The sequence below is a fragment of the Parasteatoda tepidariorum genome, chromosome 3 (assembly GCF_982258835.1).
Source record: "Parasteatoda tepidariorum strain Cologne lab strain chromosome 3, Ptep-v5.0, whole genome shotgun sequence".
NCBI lineage: Eukaryota > Metazoa > Arthropoda > Arachnida > Araneae > Theridiidae > Parasteatoda > Parasteatoda tepidariorum.
Window position 1 is genome coordinate 32,361,064 of NC_141757.1, and position 17,024 is coordinate 32,378,087.

General features: G+C 29.4%; 2 protein-coding genes across 4 annotated transcripts in view; one reads left to right on the forward strand and one right to left on the reverse strand.

The window, feature by feature from the left end:
• LOC107455203 (tight junction protein 1) overlaps window positions 1-17,024 on the reverse strand; it is a 383,960-nt gene that overhangs the window by 203,074 nt on the left and 163,862 nt on the right. The window lies entirely within an intron of this gene.
• LOC147813504 (uncharacterized) lies at window positions 11,553-16,045 on the forward strand. Its single transcript, XM_087159013.1, has 2 exons — window positions 11,553-12,739; window positions 15,285-16,045. The coding sequence occupies exons 1-2, from the start codon at window positions 12,701-12,703 to the stop codon at window positions 15,774-15,776; spliced, it is 531 nt and encodes a 176-aa protein (XP_087015139.1). The 5' UTR covers window positions 11,553-12,700; the 3' UTR covers window positions 15,777-16,045.

Genomic DNA, 17,024 nt, shown 5'->3' on the forward strand with positions numbered 1-17,024 from the left:
TTATTAATAAAGAAAAATGCAATTCATTCTTCAAAAGTCATAGTTATAAAAGGAAGGGGTTAAATTTTACTTCTTTAGTTCAGCGCTACTCTATTTGGCAAGAGAAGAGAGCAAAATTTATTATTTTATTTCAATAATAATAATATATATTATTAATTATATATTATTGTAGAATAATTATTATAGAATAGTTATTATAGAATAGTTATTATAGAATAAAATACTATATAATAATAATTATTCTAATAGATAGTATTCCAAAAGATAATATTTTAATTCTTCTAATTTTAATAATAATGCATAAAATAATTTTTGATTTGACTAAATTTAGTATTATTAGGAAAAAAAGTTTTCCTTGTGTTACAGGTTTAAATCAACTTTCTTTGGCAAGAGAAAGGAAGGTAAAAAATAGCTCCCAATATGGTTTCACAAAATAGATATTTTTCATTTGCCTAAATTCAGTGTAATCAATTAAGAAATACGCAATTTATTTTTCACATGTAAAAGTTATAAATAAAAAAAAAATAGAATCTTACTACTTTATTTGACAACTCGTTTATTTAACTAAGAAAGGGAAAATAAAGCTCAGAATTATATTGCACAAAATAAGAGATCCTCGATGCGCCTAGATTCAATGTTATTCACAAAACAAAGTCATTCTCAGTTCATTCTTCATATTTCACTGTTTAAAATTTTTAAAAAAATAGAATTTTATTATTTTATTAGGTTAAAAAGGGAAGGGGAAAATAGATCCAAATTATGCTGCACAAACAAGAAAAATTTGTTTCGCCTTAATTCAGAATTATTAAAAAAGGAAAATAAAACAAGTATTCAAATGTCATAGTTTCAGATTTAAAAAAAATAGAATATTGAAATATTTTAATTGTTTCAATTATTTCTGGGGATTGCAAAAATTATGTGTAGTAGTTTCAAACAGTTTAACGTTTAGATGATTAACCTTAAAAGAAGTACACTATTCTCTAGTATTTTTAAAAAAATTAAGTAAACTGGAAATTTCACTGAATTAAGTTATGGTTCAATTTGATTTTTGCTCACCGTACGTATTTTGATCTGTGTCAATTAGGAAGTTTTTTTGAACATATGTTGGTTTAATCGTATATTTCATTAAACTAAATGAACGGCGACACAGGTGCTCCTTGACGTAAAAATTTCCATTTTAAACTTTTCATACCAATCATTAGCGGTTTATTCAGCTATGCACCTTCACCTTGTATAGTACAAATTTCACGAGCAGCTTCTACGGCCTTAGAACCTTTATTAAAAGCAACAAAAAAAAGTGGAACTGTCTAAAATTCTTCGTTTTTCTCAATTTGACATTCCTTTTAATTGTCACAAAATTAACATGAATCAAGAAAAAAAATAAAACGCTTAGATTGTAGTAGAATAAAACCTACTCTTTCAAACGCTCTAAAACAGTATTCCAAAACATGCGGAAAATTAAAATTCAAGAAAAAAGTCACAGACTTTTTAGTTGCCAACGCAGTAAAATAAATCATGACGATTAATCATGGTATATTAAGAAAAAAAATAATTATCTACAAAATAGATAAATACGGTCTTCTCCAGTTACCTAAAAGCAAAACCAAAATTAAAAATGCGCTGTTAAAAGACAGAAGAAAAGTAAGATAAAAAATAAAATTATGAAATAGAGGAGTTACTTTTTTCTCGCCAACTCCTATAAATCAACTTCCCCGCTGCAGCACTGTTAAGAAGGTGAAACAACTTTTACAGATCCTTTCCAACGCCAAGTGAATAAATCTCACGTCGCCAGGATAATTCACAGAACAAAATTAACTTTTATCTGTTTTTATTTTCACTAAATATTTCTTAACCAACTAGTAACCATTTTGGGTGCAGTGGCAACACTTAATCCAAAAAATGTTACAAACCACTAGAAATGTATTGTTTCTAAACGATCACCAATATTTAGCGACCACTATATATGGATGGTGTTTTCAGTAGAAATGTAAACAATAACAATCTCGAGCTGTATGCCTGCTCTAGTTCTGGTTAGAAAGTTTGCAGCTGCTTACTACATGTTATTCTGCGAGGCGATATTTGCAAACAGATAATTTTGTTTTCAATGAAAGAAATAAATTAGGTAATTTCTGAGCTCAAATCTCCCGTATTTTATAAGATATTAATGTTATTATGTAATTCTGGTGAGTTTGAAGTGAAAATTTGTTTTAGTTATTTAGAGATATATTGTTTAAAAAGGTGACATGGTTGCTAAATTTTGAATAACTCTCTTTTTTGGCAGTCCATAAGTTTATTATTGATTGTTCTTGTTACAAGCTGCGCACCATCTTAGCACCTTTAGCATTGTAAACACAAGTAATAAGTAATCAAATACATTGTTTGCAAGAATCTCAAAACACAATAATGCCAAATGGCTTTAAAAAGCAACGGAAACAGTAACCTGGAAATTTAGGCGGTACCGAGCTTGCAGCGTTCCCTAGTGTAGAAAACACCATCCTTTGAGTAACAAAGAGATAAATTATATCTTTTCAATGAGAATGCATTGTAGGCGATCGCAATTTTTAATGCGTTGCTGGACTGCAAATTGCAAATTAGAACATTAGAAATTACAAATTATCATTTATTTTTCATAATAGTTCCATATCACCCTTTGAGTGAAAAACATTTAACGAAAATTTTGAAAATTAAGTAGAAATTTCGAAAACAAATTTCAAGTCGAAATTATAAGATTTGGTTAAAATTTTACCCCAATACAATTGGAAACTAAATATGAGGAATTAAATCTTTGTTAATACAATTAAAATATTTTGGGATATTTCGATTGAATACTTTTTAATTTAGATGTGACAAACAATCTATTTATCGCAAAAAAAAAAAAAAAAGACAGCAAGCTAGCAAGGGACGAAGATCCCTAAATTCCACACAATATTTTTGAGTTAACCTGAAATTCAATAACGGTCACATTTCGAAATATTCCGAAAGAAAAAAAAAAGTTTTGAAGTGATAAGTTAGTGAAGCGTTTTTCAACCCTCAGGACTTATAGGGCGATCAAAAAGCGAGAGAGAAAAAAAATAGTAAAAAAAAAAGTAGTCTTAAAAATTGTAGAGAAGTGTGAAGAAAACCGCAGTGTAGCCCGAGGACTCCTCATATTTCTTGAGGTGGAAGAAGGTAATAGAAATTGAGAAGGCTAACAGTGATCAAAGACAGTTAGGAGGATTGAATTTTTCAGATATATCCGTTGGCGATGGATATTTTGGCGACATTTTATTAAGTCAAATACGTGATTTAGTTACTTGCACCCGAAAAAGCTCGCATCTACTAAAGTTTATAATAAAGTATAAAACATTTTTTTTTCTGGTTAAAGAAGAAACAGTATAACCAGGGCTCGAACATATTTTTAGACGTTAAAAATAACAGATTCTTAAAGATTTTCGAAAGAGTCTGCTTTAAGATTATTTTGTTTAATAATAAAAAATTCTTAAAAATAGCAAAAATATAGAAATCGTAAAAATTAAATATTTGTAATATACATATGAGAACCAGCGCTCAATAAATTGGACAACATTTTAATCACAATTTTATCATTAAAAAAAAAAGTAATAATGACATTTTATCCTTTTTCCCCCCTGTATACAGACTTTTTATAAGCGATTGTCTTGTAACAATATAACTGGAAAACATAATATAAAATGTAAACTTGTTAATCGAAATTTTTAACCACAATGAATATTTATAAAAAGAAAGGAATGAAATTCGATCGAAATCACCTCTTGTAGTTTTATGACTTATAAATATCTTGTTATTTGAGCCTAATGGATGCTGTTTCATGACCAAAATGCGAAGAAATACTATAAAAATATCCTACATGCTGCAAAAATATTCCAAGATCTAAAATTTATCATTTTTTATGAAATAATGAAAAATAACTAAAAAAAGTAATTAGATTCAATTAATTGATATTTTTCTTTGGAAAAAATATGCTTATTTTCCGCTTTGCAGGAACAGGCAATAAAGTCCCCATGCGCAAAAAAAAAAAATTCCCAAAAATGAATAAAATAACTTAATTTACTTACCTAGGGGCGAAATGGATTTAAAGCCCTGGTCTCAGGAAAATTAAAATAACATCAATAGTCAACTGTTATTCAACATGTTAATTACAAAGAAATGATCAAACGAATTATAAATAATAGTACAATTTTTCGTAGATAATACATATAATACAAGAATTTTATCACTTATTATATTTTTTATTTATAACTGATAATGAAATACACAACCTACCATTAAATATTTGGACAGCCATGTACATCAGAGGAGGTGAAATGATAATGTAAGGCGGTTTCTACTAGTACGGATTAGGAGCCTAAAACATTCACTACTAGCAATGACATCAAAAAGTATGGAATTTATTTTCTACTTGCAAAACTTTTTACGATTAGAAAAATTTTTGTTCAAGCATTTCTGTAGTAGAAATTTCTATCTTCAATAAAGTACAAAGCTTCTGTCTTTTATAAAGTATAAAGCTACATAATTCTGTCTACAATCTGTAGACAAAAACTACAGATTAGAGAAAGATTTTATTCTAGTTATCTATTGTAAATCAAAATAGTTAGCCATCATAAATAGAAATAAAGTTCGTTGTAATGAAATTTTACTGCACTTTCTCTAGAAGAAAACATTTGCAAGATTCATATTTTTGACTCAAATTATGCAAGATTCATATTTTTGACTCAAATTATGCAAGATTCATATTTTTGACTCTAATTATAAGGAGTAGTCACGATCAGGAAAATTTGGTTCAAATAGTTTTAACTAGGAAAACACTCCGGTCTATAACTACTAATTTTAATTTCTGCATAAATCTCCATATCTCTAGAACTATTTTAACAAATAAGACAATGTTAAAAACAGAATAAAAATCATTCGTGTAAAAATATTTTATAATTAATTATTTGACTTAATAATAATAATTGAAAGATTTTTGATTTCTAAAGAAACATTTTCACATTGCGATTTTTGCAATGCATTTTACATTGCAAGATGATTCCTTTGTTATTCAAATACCTTTTTTTTTTAAAAAAAATCCCAGAACGTGACAAACGTCATTTATTTATAAAGCCCGTTTATAAAACAAAAGATAAAGAACAAAAAAAGATTGTCTATATGTATGACACCATTTATAAAAAAAAAAATAGCTGCTTAACAGAAGCTTAACATTACATGGGTAGTATGGTGGTTAAGACAACGTATGTATTCCATGCGATTAAATGCAGTCTGAACAACGTTCATGTTATGCAGAATATCAAATTATCGAACTTATTTTCCAGGAAGATTACCCCCAATCTGCAAGCAATGCTCTCCGAAGTTCCAGTACACATGTAGAATGTGGTTGACGGGCTGCAACTAGTCGGCCAAGAAGGCCCCACGCGTGCTCTATCAGATTCAAATCCGGTGAGAATGGTGGCCATTCCATACGGGTGATATCCTTAGATTGAAGCCATTTGTTTGCGAAGTATGTTAGATGTGGACGGGCGTAGTCATCCATAAACAAAATTTGCGTCCAAAGTTTCCCTTATTAAATAACTTATGTAGGTGAAACAGCACAAGACATGAAAAATTTCTTCCGCGCAATAACATCCTCTCTTTAACAGAACAAGGATTAACAACAGAATCCTTTGGATATAGCAATATAGTATCAGAAAACCAACATCTTCAGAACGATTCCGATTCTATGTTAATTTCAGATTTATAAGTTCGTGAGCAAATTTTTCAGAAATCAATAAAAACAGAGCATTATTTTTACAAATTCACCAAATTGTGTGTAGATCTTCAGGATGTAACAAAATCAGAGCCTTCCGAAAAATGCACGGAAGGAATAAACAGCGTTCACCTCATCTAATAATCATAGAATTCTTTCCCTAAAAACAATAAAATTCCTATCTCAAACTGTCAGGCGCATAAAGTCAACTCATAAAAACTTTCTACCAGCTATCTGTCACACCGTTTAGAACATCAAAACATAAAAATATTGGACAAAAACCAAAACTGAAAAAAAAAATGGATGTGATACACGACTTTAAGTTAGATCCGATCCAAAAAGATATTCGTGCATTTATTTCAAAAAGAATTCTCTAAATCCAGAGAGAGGACATCAGAGTTTTGCAAGGATAAAGTTTATCATCCTAGAATGTTGCTGCATTCCTTACCCAACCATACTTTTGCGTATGTTCACCAATTTAAAAAAAAAACTTCTTTTTTTTTTTTTTGATCGATGGTACAGAGTTTCTTTTAACCTAAAAAGAAAGATTTTATGCTGTTTCTTATTCCAAAAACCACATGCGATCCTTTTTAAGTGGTTCTCGGAAATTATGTAAAGAATCGGAAACGTCCACAAAATAAAGTAGAATTTTCTAAAATTAAATGGGAAAATCTATGAATGAATTTTATGAATGACATGTAGGGAAGGACACTTATTTTTAGAACTTTATTCATTCGGAAACAACTTTTATTTTAAATAAGATCATTCTGGAATTTTTTTTTTAATGTGTTACCCCTATAATTACATATCTTATATAATTTAGTGGTTAGTTTAGTGGTAGTTAGAATTCTAGTTGTACACCTGCATATCGCTTTTGACTTGGCTATTTCAATTTTTCCGGTACAGATTAGCAATTCTGATAAGAACACTGAGTATAAAAAGAGAATTAAAGATTTATTTTTACTCTTAAATATTCATTAACACGTTTCGTTCAAAAACACATCCTAAATTATCGAACCTATTTTGAGGAAGATTTCCTCCACTCAGCAAGCAATGCTCTCCGAAGTAAAAAAAATTAAATTTAATGTGTAACTACCACTACGATTATTGAACATCAATCCATTAGTATATAAGACATGCTAACTCGATTCAATCTTGAAGTACCCTTTGATTGAACGTTGGCATTGTCGATTTCAACTTGCCCCACATTGGTAACCTGCGGACATGATAGGAACTCGAAAGTAATGCCAGTTGACTTTCTATTTTTGACTGCGTCACCGTCCTCCTCGCGCTGTTGCTACTCAATCTCTATCACGCACAACGAGCTCCTACACTCAACTGCTAATAGCAACACAGGAGAGACCAGACACACAACTGTGAACTTAATACAGCTCTCATCACAAGCGCTACTCCAGGAGCAATGTATACCGGGCAGTGGCACTTAACTAGACCTAGTATATATTTCGGACTCTTACCAAATCGACTATGTGATTATCAAAATTCACCGGTGGTAGTCAACAACCACCAATTTCGGTCATTTGCAGTAACATCAATACGCCATAAAATTGTACAAAGGGAGACTTGAATCGAATTTTTTACTTTTCTTATAATTTTTCATTGGAATTAAAAACTCCGACCAACGAACGATGGTAAATTCAACTATATTTTTAATAGGCAAACGCTTTATAAAAGCATACAAACTAAAAAAAATAAAACTTAAAATATTTTTTTAAGTGATAATATTGTGCCGAATTTTGTCCAATTTATTGGTTCATTGGTTTCCGGTGGTTATCCAACTCCATTATAAATAGTTACTACTCGTGGTCTCATATTTTATACAAGTTAAAACCAGTCAATGTACTATAAATTATACAGTAAAGAAAAAAGATGATTTAGGAATTGACACAAAAAAAAAATATTCTAAGGTACAATTCAATGCTCGAAGAACAATTTTTGATGTAGTCGAAATACCGCAAACACATATTCCATAAGACGTGCTATTGAAGAGAAAAATCTCGAAAACTACAAGTTTTCAGCAAAAAGAGAGGACGACAAAAGTAACAACAAGAAAAATGTAAGAAGGGAATGTCAGGTACAGTTGCAGATAAAGATGTTGTATCCGCGGGGGTGGGGAAGAGTTCACTTACCAGCCCCGAATCTTTTGTCTCATGCATTGTGTTCGAAAACTTCTTGGAGAAGGAATTCTCTTTTCAAGACGATGGCAGATTTGTCACGTTTCCGATTTAACAATGCTTATCTCTTTTCTCTGTGTTACAGAATACAAAATATCACCGTTTTTTTCTTTGTTTTTTTTTTTTTTTTTTTTTTTTAATCTTTTAAAACTTAAATTAAGAATCGGAAGAGAACACAAAAAATGAAAAGTAAAGTTACGTGTTTATGTGTTTTTTGTAAAGAAAAATAAAATCAAATTTATTTATTTATTTTTTTTTTTTTTTTGGCGAAGGAACCTATATGATTGACATTCTTTCGGCAGAGCCCCAACTATATAAAGAAATTATATAAAGCCAATTTTGAAAGTATTAACCATAGAGCTGTTATATTTTCTCTCGATTTTTGAAGATATTTCTCTCTCTCTCCTTTTACCAAACATCAGTCCCTCCTGTCATGTGATCCCTCACTTACGGCGATTTTAACCAAAAAAGAAGAGCGTCGTGTTAACATGGTTTTTCGCAGCTCTTTCGCCAAGGAAAACAAAAACAAACAAAAAAAACAGTTTAAGTGCCTTACACTTGAAGCAAAGATATAATCTTATACTGCATTTGCTATCTTGCTGTAAAAAATTACATGGGCTTCAGAACGGTCAAATAACTAAAATATTTTAAAAGTTATTATACGATTTTGAAAGTCGCCAATTTGGCGACATTTTTTCACCTAAATAAAAACTATCAAAATCAACCTTTGAAGAATCTTATGAGCACAAATAATGCAGCATTATATTTTATTGCATATTATAACCGTCGTTGAGCAGCCGATCCAATTTTTGGGTTTACGACTAATAATGTTAATTTCCGAAGACTTGTAGTTTTGGACCCAATCCAGAAGACAAGGGAACTCCTGGACCAAGTATTGGGAGAAATTTGCCTCCGCGGAGGACTTTTTAATGGAACTAACCAGCATTTGAGCTACATGGAGAGGAAGACCACGTGAACCACCCACGGTTAGTCTGACGGCAAAAAGACTAACCCATGATCCGACTACCGCTAAGGATATTTTACGTCAGCACTATGGTCGGTGCAAGTCGGATGCGGATTCGTATCGACCAGCCATCGCTGGGTTTCAAGCCCAGTTCATCTCAATGGAAGGCGAACGCTCTATCGCTGAGAAATCGCAGCTCAATGCAGCATTATATTTTTATAACTTTATAACCGTCATTGAACTGCCGACGCAATTTTTGGTTTTACGACTACTAATGTTCAACACCGTAACCTTGTAATTTTGAACCCAATCCAGAAGACAAGGGAACTCCTGGACCAAGTATTGGGAGAAATTTGCCTCCGTGGAGGACTTTTTGATGGAACTAACCAGCATTTGAGTTACATGGAGAGGAAGACAGCGAGAATCTCCATCGGTTTGCGACGGCAAAGGTACTCGAACCCATGATCCATCTACCACTGAGGATATTTCACGTCAACACTGTGGTCAGTGCAAGTCGGATGCGGATTCGTATCGATCGTACTATAGTAAGTTTTTAAATATTAAAAAATTAGACCTCAAAGCTTTTTGTAGTCTCAAAACTGTTTTCACCATATTGATGTTTTGTGCGTGCCAACATAGAGGGGGCTGACTAAAGGTAGACTAAACTTGAGCTAAAAGTCATGACTGTTACAAACTCAGATCAGTTATTAAAATAGGATATAATTCGCAAAAGAAGCCTCATCTTATGCGACTACAGAGCCTTTGAAAAACAGCCTTAAAGATAAGACGAGATCTCTTTTCAAGTAAATTTGTGTTTTGTTCTTTTAAAAGCAAATAAGGAAAGTAAGTATAGAGTTTCAGATTCAAGGTTTGAGGAATAATAAAATAGGGGATCTTTTTTCAACAACATTAGATACGCTATCTAAATTGATATTTGTGGTATAAACTGTACAATAACTGGTTATATTTTCAAAAATTTGATAAAATTTTAGTTTCTGAAAGGTTTTAAAAACGGTTAAAATGTTACGTTGTGACAAAACTTATTAAAATCTGATTCAGTAGTTTGCAGAAACATCTGAAGCTATTTTGTAACAGCCCAGAATAATATTTTTTTATTGATTGAACGATAATGAAGTATTTAAAAAAAACGCTTTTAAATATTAATCTTACATAGATTTCTCATGAGTACATCATCTCGTAAAATCATAAATATCTTTGCAGATATTTGGAATTTTTGAGAGCATTAACAAGAAATATCTGAGAGACGTCAAAGGGTAGAGAAAAAAAAAAGGGGTGGGAAATTTGCTTTACTCTTTCAAAATTTCTAATTTTCGTTTAAACTTTACAAGTGCAATAATAAGGTTAACCAAATTTAATATCACAGATAATTTTCATGCCTTATTTTATTTTATAACCGTCGTTGAACAGCCGACCCAATTTTGGGTTTACGACTACTAATGTCCAACTCCGTAGCCTTGTAATTTTGAACCAAGCCAGAAGACAAGGAACCTCATGGATCAGTAACCCCAGAGGTATGATTTGTCATGGGAACATGGAGGACTTTGTGACTCGGCAGATTTAACATGCATCAGTCACCATTTTCCGCACGGGGAGTCTTTGGCCAGCGGGGATCGAACCCACGACCTCTTGGACTCTTAAAACCTACGACCTCTTAAAAAAGTTCTGACGATTTCATCAAATAATTATTAATTGTCAAAAATTTTTGTCCTAAATGCTGTTTCATTTTTAGCAAAACTTCTATTTTTTTAGCAGGGTGCGTAGCCAAATCTTTCAATAAAAAATAAGCATCTTTTAAGTACTTTTTAAACACTCAAAAAATATTTTTAAACGCTAGATACATTAACAAAATGCAAACTAATTTCTAAAGACTTTAGATGATCATGAGAAAATAACTAGTTTTTGACCAAAAAAACAATTTTCCTGATTATAATAGCCTTTATAAAATGATCAAGAGATTTTTCGGTTCGCTATCAGAGGGTGGAAAACGAAGCCTGAAATTGAGAATATCTTACAAAATGCAATAGAGTTGCACACGAGAGTGCAATAATCTCAACGAACCCAGCTTAGTGCACACACATGCGGACTCGCAAGTATTTCATCAAACATGTAAAATGATTGGCGCTTTCATACGCTATGGACCGACAGTACGCCGAAATGAATTGAGAAATCGTTGAATAGAACAATGTAAAAAGCATGCTTTTGCATAATACGTACCAAAAATCGATCACTCCAAAAATTTTCCAAAAGGGAAAATTAAGCACTTTTTAAAAACACCCCATGAAAAAAGCACCTTCTAAGGGCTTTTAAATAACGAAAATCGAAAATAAGCACCTTTAAGCACTTTTTAAAAACGCTACGCACCATGTCTAGTCATCTAGTTCATTGGTAATATAGAATATTTTTATCAATAAGATATTAAATGTCATTTTATGACTGTTTTTCATGTAGATAAAAAAAAATAATTTATGCATGAATATAGTGAAGTAAAAATAATACTAAGGTAGAGAAAATTACTTTAAAATAAAAATTAGAAAAATATTTCAAACAATCAAACCAATTTATTTCTTTCGAAAGTAATTTAATTGTGGATGGATCGAAAAGCAATTCAATATCATTAGTAGTAAGGGCCGCGATATAGGGGACGGAAGTGACGTCATAGTCAACCGGAGCTTATTTCTGCCTCAACCGGAAGTTGCTTATTTCTGTACACCTACAAACCGGAAGTTGCTTATTTCTGCCCACATACAAACCGGAAGTTGCTTATTTCTGCCCGCTTGCTTATTTCTGCCCGCCTGAAAATCGAAACTTCGTCTGCAGCGTCATGGGGAGCTTATTTCTTTTTTTTCTTAAGCCTAATATAGTTTTAGTTTCGGTTTCTGTTTTTAATTTAGTTTCGTTTTTTTAAATATTATTTAATTTATTAGTTTTTGAGGGTGGCAACACTTATTATTTTAATATTAGTTTTTAAGGATGGCAACATTTAGAAACTTTGTTATTTGGGGGAGAAATTGTGTATTATGAAGTTATGACGTCATCTTTTATTACATAACACATAAATGATATCATGCTTTTGATCTAGTGGTGCCATCTATGTGGAGATTTTATAAATAAAATAACTTTATATCTATTTTAATATTTAAATCTGTTTTAATATTATTTATTAAATATAATTAAGGCTGAGGATCGAACTCGCGCCATTAAAAAGCCTTCGCGGGTCAGTAGTTGGATATCATAACCACTGACCCACGAATGCTTGGTTAGATATGTGTTAATAAGTTAAACTTTTGTATTCTGAACACGTGTATAAATGAAAAGGATTTGATATCGATATAATCCTACAGTTTCATCGATATATTTTTCACTTAACCTTTGACAGTTATTAAATAATTATTTCTGCCCCTCTTAATGTTATTATAACTTTCTCTGGATGGCAACGGTACTGACCATACACGTGTTCAGATTTGACGTGTTTTGTGTGATAGCACAACTACTGATTACAGAGCGAGTCATTCTGATAACATATAACAAGCTAGATCTTGGTCTATGACGTATGTGTTGAATTCACTTTCTTTCACTTGCGCTGGTTAATAGCTAAGCATGTGACAGTTTAACATTTTTCTGATTGGCTGTTAGAGTTATACTTTCATGATTTGGCAACTAGAAGGATAGAGTGAATTAATTCCCCCTACTTATATTAGTATTTCACTTGTTCTTCTGTTGTGTCTCGATTAAGTTTTTGAAAGTTTTTCAATTCACCAGGTTGTTATGGACGGATATTTAAAGAGAAAACATGCTGAAACTGAAGTAAGTACTATTGATTTCTTAGTAATTTACCATGCTTTTAAATTTATTGTTTTATTTTAACTTCTAGCACTAATTCGTTTTAACGCAGAGCATGTGACAAAACTTAGTTAACTTTAAAAATTTTATAACTATGTTATTTTTATTATATTGATGATAAATAGTATATTGATAATGTTAAATAGTATTATTTATAAAACTACTGAGATGCGCTAATCTGTATCTTTAATTAACCAAGAGAAAGTAAATTGCTTTGTACATTTTAATTAATTATTTTTATTTTGTTAATAATAAAAATTACTCATCTTCTTAGTTACAAATTAGGACTAGTTTTTTTTTCATTCCGTAATCTAAATGAAGTAAATATTTGTTAAATTAACTTTCTATTTGTTAAAATTTATTAAGTATGACTACTGCGAATATTAAAAGTATTAGAATCAAAGGTATATTAATTTTAAATTAATAAATATTAGTTTATACGATTAGATACTTTTATCCCTATCGTTTGGATTTACGGCTATCAATGTTGTCATTTTTGAACCCAGAAGACAATGGAACTCCTAGATCTTGAGACAATACATGTCTTCGAAGAGAACTTTGAGAGTACCCATGTTATATGAGGAGGAAGACTACGAAAACCTCCTACCCTTAGTCCGACGACAAATAGTGGGATTGGTTTCGTTAACCAGTATCCTGTGAATGCACAGAGATCAGAGGAAAACTTAAGGTTTCAATAAAATAAATTTGAATAATTTAAGAAATACTATATGAATTCTAATGGTGTCATCTATACTTAAAATGTTAGAAAGAGACTATATTAATAACTCTTAATTTTAGTTATTTTTTAACATAAATACAGTTGATATAAATGACTATAATTATTATTTACCTATTTAATATTACCTATTATTAACCTATTCAATAAAAAAATATACCCTTTAATAATTAATACCAAAAAGTTTCATAAAAACTAGAAACTTATTACAAAAATATAAAAATTATTTTTGAAAAACTAGAAATTTTTCACAAAAAATAAAATTATTTTCTGAAATATTAGAAAATCTCCCTCAGTAATAAAAATATTTTCTAAAAGCTAGAGCATTTTGTTAAAAAGAATAAATAACGACATATTTATATTATCAATTATATATTAAATTTCCTTAAAATTTCAAATGAATTATTTTAAATCTAAGAAACATGTAATGGGAATTTTTGCCGCTTTAAATTCATTTATATTAAAAACATGTAATGGGAATTTATCGTTTTATTACGTCGTTTTATTCAGTTATTACAATATACGATTCATTTATTACAATATTATTACAATTACGTCGCTTTATTCATTTATTTCATCGTTTTATTCGTTTTATTACAATTTAATATTATAATAATGCAAATAACTTACTTTATTTTCAAATTAGGAGTTAATGTAAAAGTTACTATAGCCTTTCTATTTGAAAGTATATATTTAAATGATACTGATTACAGAACTTGAACATGTTATCTATTTCTCACAAAATTTTACAAAGATAATGTCTATCCGGGACGTTTGGGGCTTATCCACGTTTTATCAATTAGTCATAATATCATAGTGCTTCATAAGAACGTGGGAATAAAATTATTTCCTAGAAAATTGTTAAGAAACACATGATGTATGCTCGCAGAAGTGATTGGGTGAAACTTTGAATAAAATGTTATTTATTTTATTAAAATATATTTTGTCTTTATTGATCATTTTCACATGTGAAAAAGTTTATATTATCAAGAAAAAATTACACTCTTTAATAACTAATACAGAAAGTTTCAGAAAAATATATAGAATTTTCTGAAAAACTAGGAGATTTTAGCAAAAACTTAAATATTTTTATAAAACTAACAAATTTTTAACAAAAAAAGTAAAAATATTTTCTTGAAAGAGAATTTTTTTTTTGTAAAAGCATAAATATTTTCTTAAAAGATAGAAAATTCTTAACAAAAAGTTAAAATTTTAAACAAAAAGTTAAAATTTTTAACTTTTTGTTAAAATTTTTTCTTAAAAGATCGAAAATTTTTCTAAGAACATAAATATTTTCCTAAAAGATAGAAAATTTTTAACAAAAAGTTAAAATATTTTATTAAAAGACAAAATTTTTTGCAAAAACGTAAATATTTTCTAAAAAGATAGAAAATTTTGTGAAAAAGTTTGAAATATTTTTATAAAATTAGCAAATTTTTAACAAAATGTTTAAAAGATAGAAGATTTTTTGTAAAAACATAAATATTTTCTCAAAAGATAGAAAATTCTGTTAAAAAGTTTGAAATATTTTTATAAAACAAGTAAATTTTTTTTGCAAAAAGTTAAAATATTTTCTTAAAAGTGAACGTTTCATATTTGTTTTTGTAAAAAGGTTTATTTTAGACAGAACTCAGGAGGTAAAGACTTTTACTTTGCAAATAAATTCTTAATTGTAGTAATCGAAAGGGGTTATGAACATTATCATAAACATTTTAACTGTGTGTTGTTAATTATTTTTCTTGGTGACTCAAAATTTTCTTTTTTTTATTGTAGGAAGGAAACAGAAAAGGATTCTCAGCTTTAGTCATTGATTTTGAAGGTTTTCAACTTTCATCAGGGGCATACATTGTCAAAGAACTTGCTTTTCATGCTGTAAAAGGTAATCCCTTTACCGGAGTGTGTACATTCCAACCACCGTTTCCGTTTGAAGAACTTCCAACACAACAGAAAATGCAATATTCTTGGACAGTCCGAAATATTCATCAAATAGATTGGAACCAAGGAGAATTACCCTACGTTAAATTTCATACTATGTTGACTTTTTTGTGTGATATGTATTCACATATCTATGTGAAAGGACTCGGAAAACGGAAATTTTTAGAAATTCTAACCGGCAGAGTGTTTTACAGTTTGGAAGATTTTGGCTGTCCTAAAGTAGATGAACTGATACCAACTTTTTCATCGTGCACTATACATTCACCAGATTTTAAGCATTGTGCTCTCGTTAAAGCGAAAGCATTTGGACGATTTCTACAAGACCTATAAATAGGACAAGCACTCGGAATTCAGCATAAAGTTGTTCCTGGAAGTAATATAGTAAATCTTATAAATGACTTTTTTGCGAAATAGAAAATCAGCTCCAGTGGGGGGAAATGTATTTTTAAAAACATTAAACGATGTTCAATTACCAGCAAATTTATATGTAAATAGAAAAATTGTATAGTAAAAATAAAATTTTTAAGAAAGCCTTGATGTATGCTCGCAGAAGTGGCGAGGTGAAACTTTGAATAAAAATGTTATTTATTTCATTGAAATATATTTTGTCTTTATTGAGCATTTTCACAGGTGAAAAAAGTTTATATTATCAAGAAAAATGTCACCCATTAATAAATAATAAAAAAAGTTTCAGAAAAATATCTAGAACTTTTAGAAAAACTAGGAAATTATTACAAAAACATAAATATTTTCTTAAAAGATAGGAAAATTTTGTTAAAAAGTTTGAAATATTTTTATAAAACTAGCAAATTTTTAACAAAAAGTAAAAATATTTTCTTAAAAGAGAAATTGTTTTTATAAAAACATAATTACCTTCTTAAAAGATAGAAAATTTTTAACAGAAAGTTAAAATATTTTATTAAAAGAGAAAATTTTTAGTAAAAACATAAATATTTTTCTTAAGAGATAGAAAATTTTGTTAAAAAGTTTGAAATATTTTTATAAAACTAGCAAATTTTTAACAAAAAGTTAAAATATTTTGTTAAGAGAGAAAATTTTTTGTAAAAACATAAATATTTTCTGAAAAACTAGAAAATTTTGTTAAAAAGAAATAAAAATGTTACATTATTTCCTAGTTCGTTAAGATTTTAAGATGATTACTTTAAGTTAGATCAATAAATATTTTCTATAAAATCATATTAACATTAATTTTGAATCATGAAGGCAGGAGAATCCGTTGGTTCTATGAAGCATTCATAGAGATGGGAGTCTGGATGGAGGATGAACTTTGTAGAAAGTAGTATTTAAATATGGGTCCTTGTCTCACACTCCCATCTCTATGAATGCTTCATAGAACCAACGGATTCTCCTGCCTTCATGATTCAAAATTAATGTTAATATGATTTTATAGAAAATATTTATTGATCTAACTTAAAGTAATCATCTTAAAATCTTAACGAACTAGGAAATAATGTAACATTTTTATTTCTTTTTAACAAAATTTTCTAGTTTTTCAGAAAATATTTATGTTTTTACAAAAAATTTTCTCTCTTAACAAAATATTTTAACTTTTTGTTA

What these genes read in the sequence shown, in the direction of transcription:
- LOC147813504 (XM_087159013.1), top strand. Translation starts at nt 12,701, where the DNA reads ATGGACGGATATTTAAAGAGAAAACATGCTGAAACTGAA. An exon ending in GAAAACATGCTGAAACTGAA is followed by an intron (nt 12,740 to 15,284) that starts GTAAGTACTATT and finishes TTTTTATTGTAG; the next exon opens with GAAGGAAACAGAAAAGGATT.